This window comes from Neovison vison, chromosome 8 (genome assembly GCF_020171115.1).
Source record: "Neovison vison isolate M4711 chromosome 8, ASM_NN_V1, whole genome shotgun sequence".
Taxonomy (NCBI): domain Eukaryota; kingdom Metazoa; phylum Chordata; class Mammalia; order Carnivora; family Mustelidae; genus Neogale; species Neogale vison.
Window position 1 is genome coordinate 124,877,694 of NC_058098.1, and position 15,665 is coordinate 124,893,358.

The 15,665-nt window shown below is 48.0% G+C and overlaps 1 protein-coding gene across 3 annotated transcripts in view; it reads right to left on the reverse strand.

The window, feature by feature from the left end:
• The window catches only part of EFR3B (EFR3 homolog B), a 47,949-nt gene extending 33,458 nt beyond the window's left edge, over window positions 1–14,491 (reverse strand). For all 3 annotated transcript variants that reach the window (XM_044261965.1, XM_044261964.1, XM_044261963.1), the window contains exons 1-3: window positions 14,415–14,491; window positions 13,261–13,388; window positions 4,896–5,046 (exon numbers count right to left, since the gene is read on the reverse strand). In XM_044261965.1, coding sequence (XP_044117900.1) covers window positions 4,896–5,046; window positions 13,261–13,367 — 258 coding nt within the window. In that variant the 5' untranslated portion in view covers window positions 13,368–13,388; window positions 14,415–14,491. The remainder of the gene's footprint in view (window positions 1–4,895; window positions 5,047–13,260; window positions 13,389–14,414) is intronic.
• Between the last annotated feature and the right edge of the window lie 1,174 nt (window positions 14,492–15,665).

Here is a 15,665-nt window from a genome sequence, read left to right on the forward strand (position 1 = left end):
ACATCAACGCATCACCCTTACTGAATTCAGATTTGAACGATAGCGATAAAAGACAATTTGACAACTTCTATGTCAACTGAGGGAAAGTACCAGAGAAGGGGAAGGATGGAGAACCTGGAGGAGAGAGAGAATGGATGGAGAAGGATCCTGCCCAGATGGGACTCTTCTGGAGAGGAAGGTGGATGCGGGAAGTTGAGGGAGCCCCACCTATTTCCTCATGGACAGAAGAAAGCGAAGCTGCCTCTGACACGGAGGAAGCCAGGAAGCCAATATGGGAGGGAATTGGACGGAAAAGGAAGGAAGATTTGCAGAGACCACTGAGAAGGTGAGTGAGGGCAGTGGCCAAAAAAAATGGACTAAGGAGCCACCCTGAAAGCCGAAATTAAATTTTGCAGCAGGTATCCACAGAGTCCCAGACCCACATGTCTTATGGTTTTCAGAGGCACTTCTCCGAACGGGCCATTCGGGTGGGGAGGGCAGTGTGGCCGAGGGGCAGGGAAGCAAGGACAGGTGGAAAGCAATTGCTCCCACCTGGTCCAGGATGGGAGTCAAAGAAAGGGAGCACCAGAGGCAGCTGAACCCGGGGCGAGAAAAAGGCATCCTGGAGGTGAGGTCTGGAGGGGACTGGGGGGAGGGCGAGATGGGAAGGACGGGACACAGGCAAGTCCCAGCGGGAGATCTGTTTTCCCAGAGGGAGAGGACTCCCGGCTCCTGCATCCCTCCAGCGCCAGGAAGGAAGCCACGCTTCCCTGCAGGGCCTCTGCGTGCCTGATCCAAGGTGGTGGTTCAGCGAGAACACAAATGCCTGTGTGCCGTTGACGCTGGGCTGCTGAGAGCTGAAAGTGCGGTTTTGTCGTTATTTTTATTTATTTGGGAAAGAGAGAGTGAGCCAGAGAAAGAGCACAAGCAGGGGAAGGAGCATGGGCAGAGGGAGAACCAGGCTCCCCATTGAGCAGGGAGCCCGACTGGGGCTCAATCTTGAGATCATGACCTGAGCGGAAGGCAGGTGCTTAAATGACTGAGCCACACAGACGCCCCTGAAGGGCAGTTTAAAAAAATTTCAGGTAAAATTTACAAAACCTTGTGGCGCCTGGATGGCTCAGTGGATTAAAGCCTCTGCCTTTGGTTCAGGTCATGCTCTCAGGGTCCTGGGATCGAGCCCCAAATCGGGCTCTCTGCTCAGCGGGGAGCCTGCTTCCTTCTCTCTCTCTGCCTGCCTCTCTGCCTACTTGTGATTTCTGTCTGTCAAATAAATAAAATAAAAATCTTAAAAAAATTTATAAAACCTAAAGTTAACCCTCTTTAAGTGCACAATTCCGTGGCCTTTGATACATTCCCATTTTGCAGCGAAAGCATTTTATCATCTCCAGAGGAGCCCCAGTACCCACCCACTAAGCAGTCACCCCCACTGCCCGCTTCCCCAGCCCCAGGCAAGCAGTCTTCTGCTTTCTGCACCTGTGGATTGACTGAGACAAGACGCTCATCTAAATGGAATCACACACCATGTGACTTTTGGGCTGTTTCCATCTTTTGGCTGTGGCGGATGGTGTTTCTGTGAGCATTTGTGTCCAGTATTTGTCTGAGTACCTGTTTTCAGTTCTTGGGGGTCTATACCGAGGAAGACTTGCTGAGTCCTCTAGTAATTCTGTTTAACTTTGAGGAAACACTTACCTGTTTTCCATGGTACCAACGCCATTTTACTTTTGACTAGCAATGTATGAGGGTTTTGATTTCTACACATTCTTGCCAACATTTGTCTTTTACAGTGTTTTGGTTTTTGTTTTGTTTTGTTTCTTAAAGATTTTACTTATTTATTTAACAGAGTAGGCAGAGCAGCAGGCAGAAGGAGATGGAAAAGCAGGCTCTCTGCTGAGCAGCGAGCGCAACTCGGGACTCGATCCCAGGACGCTGGGATCATGACCTGAGTGAAGGCGGTCACTTAACTGACCCTTTGTTTTGTTTTTAATGGTCATCCCCAGGCTGTGAGGTGGTAGCCCATGGTTTTGGCTTGTATTTCCCTAACGATTAGTGATGTTGAGCATCTTTTCACGTGTGTCTTGGCCACCTGTGGATTGCCTTTAAAGAAAGGTCTATTCAAATCCTGGGCCATTTTTTAATTGGGTTGTCTTTCTGTTGTTGAGTTGTAAGAATTTCTCATACATTCTGGTTGTTGGACCTTATCAGGTATATGATTGGTAAATATTTTCTCCCATGCTATGGTTGTCTTTTCCCTTTCTCAGTAGTGTTGTTGGATGCACAAAAGTTTTTAATTTGATGAAGTCTGCTGGTCTATTTTTTCTTTTTTGTTGTTTCTGCTTTTGATGTTGTACCTAAGCATCCACTGCCAGATTCTAGATCATGAACACAGAATCCTTTCGTTTCTTCGAAGAGCTCTGTAGTTTCAGCTCTTACATTTAGGTCTTTGTTTATTTTGAGTTAAGTTTTGTATATATTGTGATGTAGGGACCAAAGTGCAAACTGTAACCCATGAATCTTCTTAAGAGTTTACTGTTTGTGTACATGAGGCTAACACATTGGATTGGTCATGTAGGGGACCTTGGCACTTGCATATTTAATATTTTCAGTCTATCATCAGGGAGTGATCTCAAAAGGCCAAGACACATGGTCACATCCCTGTCCCTGAGCCACATATATGGACCCATCAGGCAATGAGGCAGGTGCATTCACACAGGCAAATCCCTGAACAAGTAAAGTGAGCTTAGCAGGCCCTGGGTCTCATCTTCGCAGATCTTCCTGGCACTCATCAACCTCCAAAACCTCGATATTCTCCTTAAGGGCTTGAAAACATCACTTACATTTCAAAAATCACACTTTACTGCATGCAACATGCAGGATTAGTGTTAGCAAATTTGGATTTTGTGACAAGTCTCAACACAACGTCATCCTTATTGTGATCAAGTACAAGCTGGACGAACACCTCTTAAAGGTGAAGAAAGGAAGAAAGGAAGGGAGGGAGGAACCCTGCACAGCTTTAAGGCTGCTGTGCTTCAACAGTTCCCAAATCTGCTGCTAGCATTGCATGGGAAGCTTCCTTTTCTCTTTCTTTCTCTTTCCCCCTCCTTCCGTATCTTTCTGTTAATTTCCTAGCAACAAAACTCTTTATCCAAACCAAAGGTTGCAAACTTCCAGACAGGACCCTTCTAGTCCTCCTCCTGGGTCCTTCTTTGCCCCCACGAGGCCTCGAAGCCCCACGAAAACCAGTTGAAACTCCCAGGCTAGACTCTCTCGGACGACATCCAGCGCCGGCAGGCTGGCTGTTCTAAGATGACGAGGAGAAGAGGAACCCTGTTCTCGCAGAGGCTTGTGGAGGTCCCAGGCTTTGAGAGCGGGGAAAAGCATCTGGATGAGGGGCACAAGCTCCCTCCCAAGCTGGACTTTGACTTTATTGTAATGATGTGACTTCACTTATCGCCTGTCCTTATGTAACCTTCATTGCATGCAGCACCAGAATCACGAGCTGACTCACTCCGCGGATGAGGCAGGGACTCGCTGTCATGGGGAATCTAGGAAATTTGCGAGGCTGGAGCTAAGAAAACAGCCCCCCGGGGCCGGGCTGGGTCTGGCTGTGGGGAAGGGTAGCTGGGGCAGCCGCCTGCTTCTGCATCCCCCCTGGGGAGAGGCCCTCTGGATACATGATGGCTGGCTTATTCTCCGTTCAGACATTCTCTCCTAGACTAGAGTTATCTTAAACAGGACAAATGAAACAGTATCGGAAGCTGTTGCCAGGGCAACCTGACAAAAGACTTCACCCTCAGCTACTGTACGTGTAATGTGTCGAAGGCAGCTGGCTTCTAGGGAGAGGAAAGGGAAGGCCACAGTTGCTACTTTGGGGCCCAGAAATGAAAATTAAAATTTAAAGACTATCTGCTGGTGAACTCAGCTCAGGTAGGACAGGAAGGCAGCTGTGATCTGTGCAATAAAAATTCAGAAAAGCCAGGCTGGGAAGGCGAAGAGGGCACACACCTTTGCCTTGTCTTTTGTGATAGCTGTAAAATGGTTGCCTATCGGGGCTCTTAAGGGGAAGCCGCTGGAAGGCCTGGAGCTGAAAGTATGCCCGGAAGAGGAGGGAGGAGGACCGAGAGCGAGACATTGAAGAAAGCCACCGGGTATTCCAGGATATATAGATAAATCCGAACTGGGGAGTTTTTGACACATCGCATTTGATATCCCCCCAAACCATAACCTCTCACGACAGCAGCCCCTTTACGGGGAACAGTATTACAGAGCTTGGACCAACTTCAGTCGGCTCACGGTATGGATGGAAAGCCGGGTCCATAAAAGCCCACTCCAGGTCACCAGCAGGGCAAGGGCAGAACTGAGCCCGAAGTCCCGTTTCCGGCTTCCCCGTGATCTTCCCACTTACCTGATGCCTCTGTCCGACAGCTTTCAAAGTGGGCCCCATGGGGTCAGGGGCCACACTGTGAGGACACGGGACACCCCCCACCCTCAAAGGAACGGCTCCCTTTCCATCTACTTTTATATCCGTTGGAGCTCCACTTAAAATTATTTCAGGGGGAAAAAATCCAAGACCAGAAAACGTTTGAAGATCGCCAGTCTAAAGATACACACACAGTAGATCGTGGCCGTGGTTGCACAACCTTGTGAACATGTTAAAAACCACAGAATCATATGCTTTACTATGTGAACTTTGTCTTTAACATTTATTCTGTTTATTCTATATTTATTTAAATTAAAAGACCAAATAGCCCTTAATTCACGCAAAGAGGGACACGAAGGTAAGAGGTGAGTTATACTTAGGGTCAGAAACCAAATAGGAATGGATTATAGCAAGGCTGACCCAGATGTCCTCCAGGAACTGCCCCCTCCCTGGTTCTCCCCAATCCCTACTCCCCACACCCCCACCGGCTCCTTACCGAGTTGGTGCCGAGGATCTGCAGGTTGGGCTTCTCTGACTCCAGCAGCTTGGCCACCATCTTGAGGAAACTCTCCACGAAGAGGTTGATGCTCTGGCAATGGCAGGCCATGAGCAATTGGTCCAGTGCCTCCATGGCGATGCACACGTACCTGGGGAAAGGAGCACCGTCACTGGGTTTCACGCCCGTCCCACCCTCATTGCATGCCTGGGACAATCAGCACAGTGACCCCCTGGCCAGCATGTGGGTAATGAGGCTCTTCCAATAGGATGCTAATGTCTGGACAGCCATTCCAGCTAGTGCCTACTGCAGCCCAGCACCAAGAATCAGCAGGAACCAGCCCTGGAAGGGAGCCTGGAGACCAGCTCTCCCCAGCCGCTCATTCTACAGATGAAGAACGTAAGGACAGACAAGGTGTACCATCTCATAAGTTGATCCAAGCAGAAAGAACTGATGCTCAGAAGAGCAAATTCTGAACCCAAACCCAATGAGATCAAAGAATTGCTCGATCTGAAGTCGAGAAGTACTTGTTGGGCACCCACAGGGGAAACACTCTGTCTTAGTGCAAGGGTGTAGGGGGAAGAAGTCCTTCAACTCGAGGAGCCTGGAGTTCGATGGACAAGATATCTCCTGTAAAGGGAAGATAAGAAATGCTACACGAAGATCATGCAGGACATTCCACAGAGTTCCAAAGGACAGAGATGACTCTAATGGGGAGGAAGAGAAGAACTTTAGGAAGAATGTTTATGAAGAATCTCATATAGGCCTGAAGACCAATCAACTGTGAAGGTTAAAGAGTATAAAACCTGCAGATATTGCATTTGAAGACCTCAGAAGTCCTCTGATCATCACACAATATGGTATTACCATATTTAGGGGACACATTCCCTACTTAGAGAGCATCTGTACCTCACAGAGGATAAGATACACAGGAACAAAATTATTATTTTTTCCTAACGAAGATGATTCTGAGGCCCAGACTTCTTATTCCTTCTAAAGTCTAAAACCTGAATACCTTCCGAAACCGGAAATACGCAGCACCCAATGATGAATATACTAGGTAGGTCAGCCCATCCCATTTCTTGACAACTACATAAAAACGACTTCATATTTCAAGCTATTTCAAGCTTCATATTTCTACCTGCCCACCCTTCAACCACTTGAAAAGAGCAATCCCATTTTTCTTGCTCTTCTCTTCTCCACGCTAAAAATACCCAATCCTTCCCAAACTAGCCTTCACAGGACAACCCCTGATGATCCTGGCTGGTGGCTATCCCCTTCAACGCCTCTCTTGAACCCCAAGAAAAAAATACCATGAATCAAATTCCTCCTGAGAATTAGGAGGGCACGTCTGAGCCCAAACCCGACGTGTGTTCCACAGTGGCCACGCGAGTGTGTGGCTGGTTAAGTTACATCATGAAGGGTACATGCCCAACTTATAAGTCACTGCACACGGCAGAAAACAGAGGAGGGGCACCCCGGTTGACCATCTGACTCTTGATTTTGCTTAGCTCAGGATCTCAGGGTTGTGAGATCGAGCCCTGCATTGGGCTCCATGCTGGGTGTGGAGCCTGCTTAAGATTCTCTCTCTCCCTCTCCTCTGTCCCTCCCCCCACTCTCTCTCAAAAAATGAAAAAATAAAAATAAAGAAAAAGAAAACGGAGTAGACTTTCATTAGAAAAGGTCATCGTTCACCTTCTAATGAAGAAGCTGCTGCAAATCTGTCCAGTATCATTCTAGTTGAAATCTTTGTAATTTTTTCTAGGGAGTCAGGTTTCTGAGGCAGAACGCTAGACATCACCCCTGGAATCTCTTTCCCCCCTTTTCCCTCATAATTTGGAATTTAGCAGAGCTTGTGGGGCTCATGAGGATCAGTTCCCAGCCCCTCTTGCTGCTAGCTGAGGCCACGTGACGAAAATGTTGCCATTAAAATGAGGGAAAGCATTATGCTGAGCGAAATAAATAAATCAGAGAAAGACAATTATACGATCTTCCTGATATGAGGAATTTGAGAGGCAACATAGGGGGCTTGGTGGGTAGGAAGGGAAAAAATGAAACAAGATGGGATCAGAGAAAGACAAGACACAAGAGACTCTTAATCTCACAAAACAAACTGAGGGTTGCCAGGGAGAGGAGGGTAGGGAGAGGGTGGCTGGGTTATGGACATTGGGGAAGGTATGTGCTATGGTGAGTGCTGTGAAGTGTGTAAACCTGGCGATTCACAGACCTGCACCCCTGGGGCTAATAATACATTATATGTTAATTACACACAAAAAATGAGGGAAATCGAGGTGAACAATGTTGGCATCACTGACTTAGAAGACAGGCTTGGCCCCTCCCCTCCTCCCTTCCTCCTGGGACTGAGGAGTGGCAGCCACTGGAGTCCCAAGCACTGGAGTCCCCAGACGATCCCCCCACCCCGCCCAACATTGTGGGGCTGGACAGTCACCCAAGAGAGAGCAAAACCCCTTGCAAAACCCCAAAATGCTGGAGCCACTGTATTTTTACACAAAGAACCCAGATACCTAATACTCAGGTCTAGGAGCACTTCGGAGACCCAGTGGTGCAAATAAAAGTGAATCCTGAGCAGTCCAAGGCAAATCGGTGACCGACCTCCCAGGAAGGAGGAGAGCTGGAAGGGCTTGGAGCCTGTGACGGGGAGGTCATCACAAGACTCCGCGAACTCATGAGTGGACCCACGTGCCTGGGATGTCGATCCTTCTACTTGTTAATTCAAACCACGTGGACTAGAAGAGTCCTTCCTGATACACGGAAATGCAGGACAGGTCAAGTGGGCAAAGGACCCCAAACCTAACAGAGGTGTGGAGGAATCAGGTTAGTGCCTCCAAGTCGAAAGCAGGGAACACAAGACCTGTCTTAAAGATTACGGTAGAGCTGTCAGCACGGGCTTCCGGAGTGTGAAAGCTGCCTCATACTCGAGATCCAGGCTCATATGCCAGACATAGAATCAAGAATGAATTTAGAGATCAGTTCTCCCTTATGCCTCGATCCCAATCATACCCATCTTTGAATGTTCGGCAAGTATTTTAAAAAGACTTTGATTAGCGAGCTGCTTATCTTCTTTTTTTTAAAACCAAGTTTGGTGAAATACAAAGAACTAGCTAAAAAGTATGACTACAAGGTGATTTCTGGGGGTTCCACGAGGCCACAACACAAGGCTGCATGATAACTCTTGGGGCAGCTGTTTGGTTTCAATGTGTGTCCAAACCACCTCACACAGGAGCCAGCCTTGCAAATCCAAACCTATAAAGTAACGGCCATCATGGTGTCTGTTTCCTTAATGTTCTTCTTTTTTTTTAAAGACATCAGATACCATTTCTTAAGTGCTCTTGGGCTAACCTTTGTACTGAGCAATTAGAAGAAAAGCAGCTTCCCTACCCTGAAATTTTCCTGCCCATTTTCAAAAAAATGTTTGGTGAACTGATAATTTAATAATTATTAAATTATGGCTTAATATTATTAAGCACCATTAAACAGTCATCACTGGACATGTTTACAAGCGGAACAGGTCATGCTCTTGTCTACAGAATGTCTTTCAAATAGAAGGCCAGCCCTAGGTCTCTGAGCTCCTGGAGCAAACGGGAGCCCCCAGTCCCTGCTGGGGGTGGGGTGGGGGGGGCGCAGTGCTGGCCATTCCTGGCTCATGACAGCCTTGCTCTTCAGATGCCATCATTGTCACAGTCCTGGAAACCTGCGATGCCTCGCAGACAGTCCCTGTGTGTTTCAGGTCGGCTGTGCTGGCCAGTGAGGCAGACTGAGTCATGTATGTTTGGGGAAACGGCCTGGCTGGGGCCCTTCTAAAGGAGACACACTTTCCTGGCAGAAAAAACAGGCCCCATCCGGGCAACCAAACACGGCAGGTGGGAAATGGGGGCAGTCAGGGTAGAATTCTCTTCTCTCAGGAATCATCGCCAGCATCTTACGTATGAAGGGCTTCACCCTTAGTTCACAGAGCTTAAACGAGGGAAAGGAAGAGGCGGGGGTGGGGTTTGGCAAGAGAAGAAACTAGAAGGCTTCCCGGATTCCAGAGCTTAGATCGCTGCTTTTCCTTTTCCTGTTAAAAATTACCAGAAAACCCTAAGAAGGAAAAAATAGTCCTTTGCTAACAACATGATTGAATGAATGAGAAAATAAAATAACAAGCAATTGGCTACTAATCCAGAGTCGAAACTCTGATGGGAAGTGAAAATTATGGTAGAAAGAGAAACTGAAAAGTCCAGAAGTTTAAAGCCTAGTTCTTTGAACATGCTCTGCTTTGTTCCCCATGTCCAGCCCCGATACGAAGGATGGAAAGGTTGTAATTATGAGCTTGAATTTTTCCAAGTATCTCCAAAGATGAGCTCTCTAATCTCTACCTTCCCCAGGAGGTCTTGTAGTGGGGTCCACACTGTCAAGGAGAATAGAGTGTCTAACCCGCCACAGGGTCTGGGGGGGAAGGACGAGAGTGGGTACAGATGACAGCAGGTGACAACGAAGGGTACTGGATGTACTGGTAAGGCTCCCCAGCAGGTGAGGAAGGCAGAGCCCAAGGAACCTGGGAGAGAATTGGGTTCGTGGGCAGCAACTGAAATCCGGAGAAGACACTTGACAGGTGATAACGACAGGAACTCAATGACAATGGCCAAGGCAGGAGGTACGTCATAACAACTGAGGGAAATACACAGGAGATGAGGCAAGACATGTCTCCTGCTGAAGTCCAGAAGAGGCAGCCGGTTCTGTTTGAACACATTGAGCTCGGTCAAGAGGCCCTGAACCCGAGGAAAGGAGGAGCAGGTGTAAAGAGTCTGGGAACAGAGGGGGGCGGGGGGCGGGGTTGGAGAGGAAAGGCAAAGTCAGAGATGAAGGCAGGCAGGCAGGAGAGAGGGGACAGCTTTAGCAAGGCCAGTCCCTGCCCGAGAATCATTCAAAGGTCAGTCGCCTTGACAAAGAACCTCTTATTCTAAGCAGTTGGAATGTACTTGGTCAGCCCCACTCCAGTACAGAAACTTCTGGGTTTTAGGAACTCAGATGTAGGGGCTGACCTCGGCAGAGGGAGGGAAGCATGAACCCCCTCTCCAGGTTCTAGGGCTGTTCTAGCCGTAGAACAGCCCTTCTAGGGCTGGAAGGAACATGCACAAAGAAAGAGAAAAACAGGAGGAAATCTCACTTTTTGCCGCTCTGCATGTCTCTGCCCATCCGTCATAGCTCAGGTCAGTGAGCTCTACCTCAGAATTCACAGCCTAGTCTCTCTCCGCCCACATATGGTCATCATTCCTGATGCTGAACGCGGATAAAGGCAGAGTTCATACCCACAGGAGAGGGGTGGTAAGGCCGAGAGGCAGGGGGGCCAGAGAGGATGGTTCTACGCCTGAGGCCAACCCCCGAGGTTCACGTCCATGTAGTTAAACCATAAATACAGACACCTCCGTGATCACAGGGAGACACAGCCCTCAGACCGTCTGTAGGTGAATATTTGCGCTTCCAAAGCTGCCATCGGGAAGCTGCTAATGACAAGGAAGACGGGAATGATGTACATAGCACCGGGCTGGGCAAGAAGGGGTGAACAGGGAAGGAGAACGGGAGATCAAATCTAACGGATTTCTCTTCTCCAAATGTTTACGATTAAAACTTCCAGTGAGGCCTTCAAGACTTTAAACACTGAGAGGCTGCCACGACTATTTTTAACAGAATGATACCGATTTCGAATTGCAGTTCTAAGGGCAGTGGAAGGATTCTAATCGGCTCTGCTGGCTATGGGACATTTTTATCTAGAGAACCATCCCTGCAGAGAGGGCAGATGAAATTAGTATTAAATGTTTAATGTTACTGCTAGCCTATCAGTTTTCGGTTGAATCTAGGACGAAGTCATTTTTACTTGCTTGAGCATGCTTTACCGTATGTCAGGGCGATTTACGTAATCAGCACGTAGAGTGTATCTGTGCCCTTTTTATTGAGCGTGTAACCTAATTTTATTTTATAAAACAATGATAGAAATGTACTGTTTCTGGTCTTGCTGTCCCTCCTAGAGATAGCTTGATTCTGGATTTGCGGGTGGGTCCTACAGAGCTTGGAGGTCTACACCTTGTCAGTACAAGGCAAATGTTTTCACGCCAGCGCTCACTCCGGCTTCCTCGCCAGAAGGAAGGGAGCTTGGCAGGTGGTTGGGCTGTTGGGCCGTGGGGGGGGGGGGGCATGATCGGGATCGAGGGGAGAGAGCACTGTCGCAGAGGCATGAGGCTCAGAGAGCCGGGGGTGGCTGGAGTGGGTCTGAGCAGGCAAGGCAGGTGTGGCGGGCATGGCTGGGGGAGGCTGGTGAGTTAGGGGCAGGTTGTAGAAGTCAAGCTGCGGAGCCTATATTTTATTCTAAAGGAGCCAGGTCCCTGTTCTGAAGGTCATAGCTAGTACTCATTTGGAAGGACCAGAACAGGAGAGATAATGCAGGGAGAAAATTGCTAATGTTACCATGATCTGGAGTCTGCAGTAGGAGAAAGGAAGAAGCAGAGGAAAGCAGAGCATGGAGGTATGGAGAACGGAAGCAACCGGGACTTCAGAACAATTGCACAAGATTTACCCTGCTCTCCAAACCATCAGCAATGCCACCAGGGATGTCTTCGGGTTTTCTTACATTCAGCTTTTGCACACACAAAACCCCAACCGCACTGCTCAGAAAATGAGCTCTCGTAGTATTTACAGCATATTTGTTTTTACTTTATTTTCTAGGCATTGGTATTTGTTGCTTATTTTTAAACTTAATTGTAAAACATTGCATTTGTAATGACATAGTCTGTTTTTCATTTACTTAAGGCATTTTCATTATTATGGGGAAAGTGTGTTTATAACATCGTTTCTATTGAATAGATAATATTTCACCAAGTGAGACACATTATAATTCACTAAACCCTTTCCCTCTTATTAGACATTAATTTTCAATATATCATTATTATAAAAAACACTACAATGAACATCTCTGTGTGGAAAGCTAGTTTATATTTAAGATTGATTTCTTGGGATAGAAGAATAGACAAAGAATTTACCGGATCAAATGGCATACATGTTATTTGAAGACTTGACTTATATTTTAAAATGATGGTCTAGGGGGCACCTGGGTGGCTCAGTGGGTTAAGCCTCTGCCTTCAGCTCAGGTCATGATCTCAGGGTCCTGGGATTGAACCCCACAATGGGTTCTCTGCTCAGCAGGGAGCCTGCTTCCCCTCCTCTCTCCGCCTGCCTCTGCCTGCTTGTGATCTCTCTCTCTGTCAAATAAATAAATAAAATCTTTTAAAAAAATTATGGTCTAAAAAGGTTCAATCAATTTGCACTTATTCTAGAAAAGTACGAAACTACCCTCACGTTGCCATTCCTTGGTTAGTACTGGAAATACTTTTTTGCTAAGTGAAGATGGTATCTTAGTGCTTCAAGCCACATCTTTGATTATAAATTTATTGACCGTTATTATTTCTCCTTCCTCTTTCTGTGAGTTGGTTACTTGGAGCCCTGGTTTCAGTTTTTAGTGACTCAGTTTCCCCACTCCAGCCCCATCATTGGTTTATACAAATAATAGATGAGTTTGAATCCTTTGTCTTACTCTTTCAAAACACTTCTTTTGGTTGTTGTTTAAATTTTGATGGTTTCTTTTTTGACATCAAAATATTTAAATTTTTAAACAGTTAAATCTATCGATCAGTCATTTTCATTTAAGGTTTCTTTTCTTTACTAAACATAGCAAGTCCTTCCCCCTCAGACTGATAAATATTTCATTTAAGTGTATTTTTAATGGACAAATTACCCCAACCTTGCCTTCTCACTAGAATGTAGATGGTTCCTCCCTGCCTTTTTTTTTTTTAAATATTTATTGTTTTTGTTTTAAATTAGAGATTGGGGGTGGGTGGGGGAGAGGGAGAGAGAGAATCCCAGGCAGGTGCCATGTCCAGCACGGAGCCCTACATGAGGCTTGCTCTCACAACCGTGAGATCATGACCTGAGCCAATATCAAGAATCGGACAGCCCCCCTTCCCTGCTTTTTTAGACTGTAAGTTGCTTGGTTTGATGAGAATAATGGCAGAGTTAGGACTAGACCAACTTTTCAAGGCCCTAGAGTGTGGGTGAGGCTTCTGGATAGAGACAAAAGGGGAAAATGGATGCTAACAGAGGTGCTCCGAGGAAGCCGACATCCCCTTCTTCCCACATCTTGGCAATGGCATCAAATTTTACCTGCCATTGGAAAAACACATGCAAACCTCCCTCAGGCCCAGTCCCTGTTTTTCCAGTCTGTTCGGTGACCAAGTCTACTATCATTTTCATCAAAGGACCCTATGTTTTGTCCAATGCTTCTAAAAGTATCTCTCTCACTTTCTCACACTCTCACCCGTATCGATGACGACCCACATCACGGATGAGCCTCTCGGAGAGATAGGCGCCAATTCGGTCCAGCTTCTCTGGAGCTGAGAGGGCATAGAAGGTCAGCTTCTCCATGTTGGTCTTCACCAGGCCATCCTGTAAAAGACAAGACCCCATGTCTCACCGTGACCATCCCATGGCTAGAAGGGTTCAAGTCTAAAGGTAAATCATATGTTGATTGAATTATCATTCTTCCCAGTGCCTTTAAGTATGTGACAAACCTCCCATGTGGGGTCAGGATACAGAAATGATGAAAACATGGTTCCTACCTCCCAGGAACTCACAACTTAGCCCAGAGTGTGCCAGCTATAAATTAGAATAGTTGTATAAATGTACATATTATTTTTGTATGTATATGGATACATGTGTACATATAAAGACATGAATGTATATATGTACATGTGTGTAGGCATTTATATGTGTGTGTGTGTGTGTGTGTGTGTGTGTGTGTGTGAATGATAAACCTTCACTGAAAGCAACTCAGAATTAAAATGTGCTGGAAATCCAGCCCTAAGACATGAACAGGAAGAGAAGGCAGTTCAGTAGCAATTAGGGAATTCTCCAGAGGATGCTGGAAATGTGGCCCTTCAACTGTCCATCAAGAAGATGTCATTGATTTCCAAAGAGCAAATCAAGAATATCAGATCCTGACATTTCCAAAACCACACAATCCATAATGCAGCCCAAGCGGGGAGTAGCGGCCGGGAAGCCAGGAAGCCAGGCCTCCCGTGTGCGCACAGCCAGACCCTGGGCAGGTGCCAGAGGGAGCCAAAGAGAAGACACCGGCTCCTGAGCCAAAACCCAAGAAGGGAAGTGCTCACAGGACACAGCAGGGAGAGAGCACCATCAAGAGAGCGAGCAGTTCTAGAAACCACTGCTCAGAGAGACACCAGTGAGAAAGATGTCTCAGCCGTGCAGTAAAGACCTAAACCAAGCTGAAACCAGCTTCCCAAGCCCCCTGCAGATCCTGACTTCAGACAGATCCAAATCTCCGCGGCCTGCAGAACCCTGGCAGAGTCTGAGCAGGCCCATGGGCGAGGGGCCCGGCAGACCCGCCTTCCCCTCGCAGCCCTGGACGGGGTGAGACAGTGGGAGGTGATGCCAGGCGGAGGAGTGACCCACCTCGGGATCCTCAGGAAAGATGTTGTCAACCAGCCTTTTGTACCTGGGGCGTAGAGCGCCGCAGCAGCCACAGACACCTAGAACAGCAAGAAGAAAAACCCATGAATGTGGCCTCCTGGGAACCAGGCCAAGGCAGCTTGTAAGGAATCAAACCCAGGCCGGGAAGCAGAAAGATCCCATCCCTCCAGTGCCGAGCGCCAGGGGCCCTGAGGTGGCCGACTCCCACGACTTGCCTCATGCTACACCTTTGCCTTTGTGCTTTGTGTCCTTCGCTTAGGGGGTCAAGCCTGGCGGCGTGTGTGAACGTGAAGCCGGGCCATGGAGGGGAACTTTGAGGGCTGGGAGCTCACCCAAAGGTCAGGTGCTACCCCTGGACAGACACGTGTGCACGTGCACGTGCGTGCACACTCACACGCACACACACACACACACACACACACACTAGGGGGCAGGACTATAACCCTGCCTCCTGCAGCCCAAGAGCCTCCCCAGTGTCCTGGGAAGATGCACAGCTCGAGGAGTGCTCGTTCCTCCCACCCACCCCCACGGGCACCCCACTTCTTTTATTCTCTGCTCCTCAATATCTGCTACCTTCCTGTTCCCTGCGGCCATTTCCATTATAGAACGTTACGTGAAATGCTGATAAATTAACGTTACCATTAATTATTAACATTTGAAAATGCATCTTTAATGCAGGGTGACGGGTGGTGTTTCAGGGTGGGGTGGGGCCCTAGGGGGCCAGCCCCCCATCCCAGTCCCCCCCTGTACCAGCCCCCTGTGCCAGCCTCCCCCCTACCCTGGGCTACTCCCCCCATCCCCACCCCACGAGGTGTCCACCAGCCTGTGGCAAAATGAGAGACTGAGAACAACGTGGTACATTTCCAGAAAGCTGAATCTACTGCATGGAGAAGGCTCCCTGACATGACCTCTTTCTGTGTCTTTGGGTGCTGTGAAATGATGGCGTTAGGAAATCAGCGATAATAGACCAAACCCTGGGAAAATAAAAAGCTGACTCTTGCAAGCCCCCCCATAAACTGTCTTTAGACAAAGGACACGGAACCCTCTGGGACCCGGCGCTGTCTCCACCTTCCTCCCGCCCCAGGGATCTTTCCTTCCGCGTTCCAGCCGCACCTCTCCCTGCCTGGTGCGGGGAATGGGCCCCTCGGGGAGGAGCCGAGGGGAGGGCAGCGAAGGGCCTGGGAAAGTCCAACCCCCAACAATAATTGTTCCCTCATCCTCCCAATTAATGCT